This window comes from Aythya ferina, assembly GCF_964211825.1.
Source record: "Aythya ferina genome assembly, chromosome: 30".
In the NCBI taxonomy this organism is placed as follows: domain Eukaryota; kingdom Metazoa; phylum Chordata; class Aves; order Anseriformes; family Anatidae; genus Aythya; species Aythya ferina.
This window is the reverse complement of record NC_140327.1, coordinates 882,585-887,470: the sequence shown is the minus strand read 5'-3', so window position 1 is coordinate 887,470 and position 4,886 is coordinate 882,585. Positions and strand designations below refer to the sequence as shown.

The following is a 4,886-nucleotide window of genomic DNA, read 5'->3' as shown; positions in this document are numbered from 1 at the left end:
CAGGGAGGTGGCACAGGACAGGCACTGGTCTCTTTCTTCTATTGCCACTCAGGGAGGCTTGAGACCGCAGGTCAGTGTCCATACTGCCCACAGGTGCCTGCAGCCCTGTATCCCGAGATCCATCTGCTCTCCTTCTGTACATAACATTTTTACTTTGTTTCTCACTGTTTGGGGGCTGCATTGGTGGACCTGGAACATGGCACTGAAAGGCTGTGTCTCCCACCGTGGTTTTTTTGGTTAGTTTTTCCCATTGCAGCAGCAGAGCAGCAGCTAATTGCTCCTGGAAGAAAACTGAAACAGCTTCTTCAGTGCATGTTTGAGCTTCTGGTTCCTCATGCTATAGATGAGGGGGTTCACTGCTGGAGGTACCACCGAGTACAGAACTGCCACCACAAAGTCCAAGTACAGGGAGGAGGTGGCGGGGGGCTTCACACCGGCAAACACAATAGTACTGACAAACAGGGAGACTACCACAAGGTGAGGGAGGCACGTGGAAAAGGCTTTGTGCAAGCCCTGCTCAGCAGGGATCCTAAGCACGGCCCTGAAGATCTGCACATAGGACAACACAATGAAAACAAAACAGCCAGCACCTAAACAAAAGCTAAATGCAATAAACCCAACTTCCCTGAGGTAGGCATCTGAGCAGGAGAGCTTGAGGATCTGGGGGACTTCACAGAAGAACTGGTCCACAGCATTGCCATGGCAAAGGGGCAGGGAAAATGTACTGGCTGTGTGTAGGACGCCATGGAGAAAGCCACTGCTCCAGGCAGCTGCTGCCATCTGGGCACAAGCTCTGCTGCCCAAGAGGCTCCCATAGTGCAGGGGCTTGCTGATGGCAACATAGCGGTCATAGGCCATGGCGGTGAGAACATAAAATTCTGCTGTAATCAGGAAGACTAATAGAAAGACCTGGGCAGCACACCCTTGATAGGAGATGGCCCTGGTGTCCCACAGAGAATTGGTCATGGCTTTGGGCAGAGTGGTTGAAATGCAGCCCAGGTCAAGGAGGGCGAGGTTGAGGAGGAAGAAGTACATGGGGGTGTGCAGGCGGTGGTCACAGGCTATGGCTGTGAGGATGAGGCCGTTGCCCAGGAGGGCAGCCAGGTAGATGCCCAGGAAGAGCGCGAAGTGCAGGAGCTGCAGCTCCCGCCTGTCTGCGAATGCCAGCAGGAGGAACTCACTCACAGAGCTGATGTTGGGCATTTGCTGGTTCTGGACATGGACACTGCCAAATGAGAAAAATAAATAAATAAATAAATAAATAAATAAATAAATAAATAAATAAGGAGTGTTAGGAGTAAAGTCTGTGAGAAAAATTCAGTTAATTCCCAGTTAAAGCCTTACATTTCCTGTTTCCAAGAGGACCTTTGTGTCTCTCCCTGTCTGGAGCCCTGCTGTGTGCTTGCTGAGTGTCCCGTACACTGCAGCCTCCTCTCCTCATCAGCTCCCAGTGAGCCTGCTCTACTGCATTCGAGGTTCCAAGAAGGAAGGTTCCTGCGAAGTGGCTCCCTCTGTTGAGTGAGGGGCGTTTGGCTGTGTGACTCTGTGTGCGTCTTCCCTGTTCAATACCCAGGAGACAAAATCAGCAGGTGGATCGTGCATGTCTGGCAGGGAGCATCTCCTCCTGCTTCACCCGCCATGCACAGCATTCCTTGTCAGAATCAGACACCACCAGCTGCCACGCTGGGGAAGGGGGAGAAGCAGGCATGGGCAGGCAGGGCAGACCCAACCCAGTGCAGAAGCTGCAGTGTTGGTAAGGTAGAGCCTGTCATCGCAGACCTGTGCCATCTGGCTGGCACAGCCAGGAGAGGGACAAGAGCTCTGGAGTGGAAGAAACATTTGGAATATGCTCCTTGTCATATGGTAGGAATTTGGGGGTAGGACCTCTGGGGAGCCAGGAGCTGGACTCGATGATCCTTGTGAGTCCCTTTCAACTCGGGATATTCTATGATTCTGTGATTCTGTGCCTTCTTCCATGGAGGAAGGTGGAAGGGGCCTGCAGCAAATGTGTCTACTTACACAGAGATTTAGGGTTCAGACACCCCATATTTTCAGCCCATAGGTTATATATGCCATGATAGAAACTGTGAAGGAGTTTCTGGGGAAGAGATGAGACCAGGGGCTGCTGCAAGGAAGGTGCCTGCACTGCAGGGAATGGCAGGGAGGGAGCAGCTCCCTCTCACTGCCTGCCAATGTCCCTGCTGCCTGTAGCTGTCCTGTCAACAGCTCTTTGTCTGTCCCCATGTCTCCTCCTGTCCATGCTCACAGACCCCATCCCATCCTCTGCGTGCCCATCTCTGTCCTGCAGACACCTCCCGGGGATGGGGACAGCTCTGGGGACATCCCCCTCTCAGTAGGTCCTAAAGAACAGTTCTGAAAAGCCCTGGAGCAGTCTGTAAGGAGAGAGAAGGGAAGGGACACTCTCAGGTTTGTCACTAACCTGTTTATGTCTCATTCCAATGCAATAGGAAGCTCTGTTACCTGTGCAAACCCAACCATTCTCTTAACACAGAGCCTACCCCACAAACAGACTATGAAAGCGCAGGCAGAGAGTTCAGAAAGAGCCTTCTCTTTGTGGGCAGCACCTGCCCTGCCCTTCCTCTGCTCAAGCCCCTGGGCAGCTCCCCTGGCAGGCTGAGTGCTGTGTCTGGCAGGCAGCAGAGACAGTGCCCCAGCACACAGCCCCTGGGGCACAGCAGGGACCCTGCTATGCACCACAGCCCTGGGCACCCCTGCAGCTGCCCTGAAGCACCTTCTCCTCCACACCGCACAAGCCACATGAGACATCCTGGCAGCTCCTGGCCAGGCATAGACATCCCGCATCCAGAAGCCTTTTCCAGGAACCTCCCCTGCACTGTCCTGCAGCAAGATACTTACCGTGGGCAGAGATGTGAAGGTTTCTCCTGCACTGAGCTCTCCTCTGTGCGCACCCTCCAGGCTGCCTGGAATCCCTTTCTGCCTGGGTGCCTGTGGTCAGAGCCCCCAGCCCTGCTGCGCTGTGCAGAGGAGCTGCTCCTGGGCAGAGCTGTCTCTCTGCACCAGGGCCCTCTTGCCACGAGCTCTGTCCCAGGAGCCCGGCCCAGCTCAGCAGCACAGGCCCAGCCCAAGGCATTTTAATCACCCCTCTGGGGGCTTTGGTGATGAGCCCACAAACCTCAGGCACTCAGAGACAATTGAAGACATCTCTCCAGAAGTCCAAGTCAGAGGCAAGTTTCCTGCAGTGTCCCCCTGAGGGCCAGCACTGACACAGCCTCTCTTGGAGCTTGTTAGAGCAGAACACTGGAGGCAGTGAGGACAAGGAGACAAAAGCAATGTGAAGGTAACACTGAGGTGTAGACAAAGTGGATGCGTTTCACCAAGCACTAGGGCCAGGCCTTGACCTCCAGCCTCTGTGAAGGGAGATCTCTTCCCTTCACGCACTGCTCAGGGCTCTTCCTGGGGCAGTAGGAGATGGGGATGTGCATTGTCAAGTGCAGGAGAATGGTACGACCCCTTCCAGGTTCATGGGTGGGGACAAGGAGACAATGAGGCCCTGGTGCTTTAGCAATAAGCCGTCTCCTCATAGGCCTCAGTGACAGAGGCAACAGCCATAGCCATGTACACAAAGACTTTGGTTCTGTTCAGACTTTCAGCCTTCCATAGCCCTTGCTTCTCTCCAAACCAGGATATCACAGAATCACAGAATCACAGAATTTCTAGATTGGAAGAGACCTCAAGATCATCGAGTCCAACCTCTGACCTAACACTAACAGTCCCCACTAAACCATATCCCTAAGCTCTACATCTAAATGTCTTTTAAAGACTTCCAGGGATGGTGACTCCACCACTTCCTTGGGCAGCCTGTTCCAATGTCTAACAACCCTTTTCGGTAAAGAAATTCTTCCTAACATCCAACCTAAAACTCCCCTGGCTCAACTTAAGCCCATTCCCCCTCGTCCTGTTACCAGGCACATGGGAGAACAGACCAACCCCCACCTCACTACAGCCTCCTTTGAGGTATCTGTAGAGAGCAATAAGGTCGCCCCTGAGCCTCCTTTTCTCCAGGCTGAACAAGCCCAGCTCCCTCAGCCGCTCCTCGTAGGACTTGTTCTCCAGGCCCCTCACCAGCTTCGTCACCCTTCTCTGCACCCGCTCAAGCACCTCGATGTCCTTCTTGTAGCGAGGGGCCCAAAACTGAACACAGTACTCGAGGTGCGGCCTCACCAGAGCCGAGTACAGGGGGATGATCACCTCCCTAGCTCTGCTGGCCACACTGTTTCTTATGCAAGCCAGGATGCCGTTGGCCTTCTTGGCCACCTGAGCACACTGCTGGCTCATATTCAGCCGACTATCAACCATCACTCCCAGGTCCTTCTCTGCCTGGCAGCTCTCCAACCATTCCTCTCCCAGCCTGTAGCTCTGCTTGGGGTTGTTGTGCCCCAGGTGCAGGACCCGGCACTTGGCCTTGTTAAACTTCATGCAGTTGACCTCAGCCCATCGGTGCAGCCTGTTAGAAATGGCTCAGGATTCAAATTAGGATTAAATAAAAAAATAGGATTTATTAAAAGAATAGAGGGAAGCAAACAGCGCTGGGTGCACCGGGAGTCTCCGCTCCACTAGGACGCACACCAGTTACATCAAGTAGCTGATTTTTATGCTCCTAGACTAATACATATTCATTACTACTTCTTAAAAAAAACAGGTTATTATAATTAGCTTCCGGGGTCCAGTCCCTCCTACTGGAGCACGCGCATCAGTCTCTGGTGGTCCCTCTGGGGGTCTCTAGGGGTCTTTCATGCTGAAGGCTCGTAGTCTTCCTCTCCAAGTTTTTTTCTCGTCCTTCCCCTTTGTACTCCCTTGGCACCGTATCAAGTTTATAGAACATCCCCTGCAGGTCTTGTCTCCTA

At 53.3% G+C, this 4,886-nt stretch overlaps 1 protein-coding gene across 1 annotated transcript; it reads right to left on the bottom strand.

The window, feature by feature from the left end:
- Positions 1-270: 270 nt before the first annotated feature.
- On the bottom strand, positions 271-1,203 carry LOC311425418 (olfactory receptor 14C36-like; the record flags this gene model as incomplete). The annotated part of the gene is made up of 1 exon (XM_084501288.1): positions 271-1,203. The coding sequence occupies one exon, from the start codon at positions 1,201-1,203 to the stop codon at positions 271-273; it is 933 nt and encodes a 310-aa protein (XP_084357414.1).
- Positions 1,204-4,886: the final 3,683 nt, after the last annotated feature.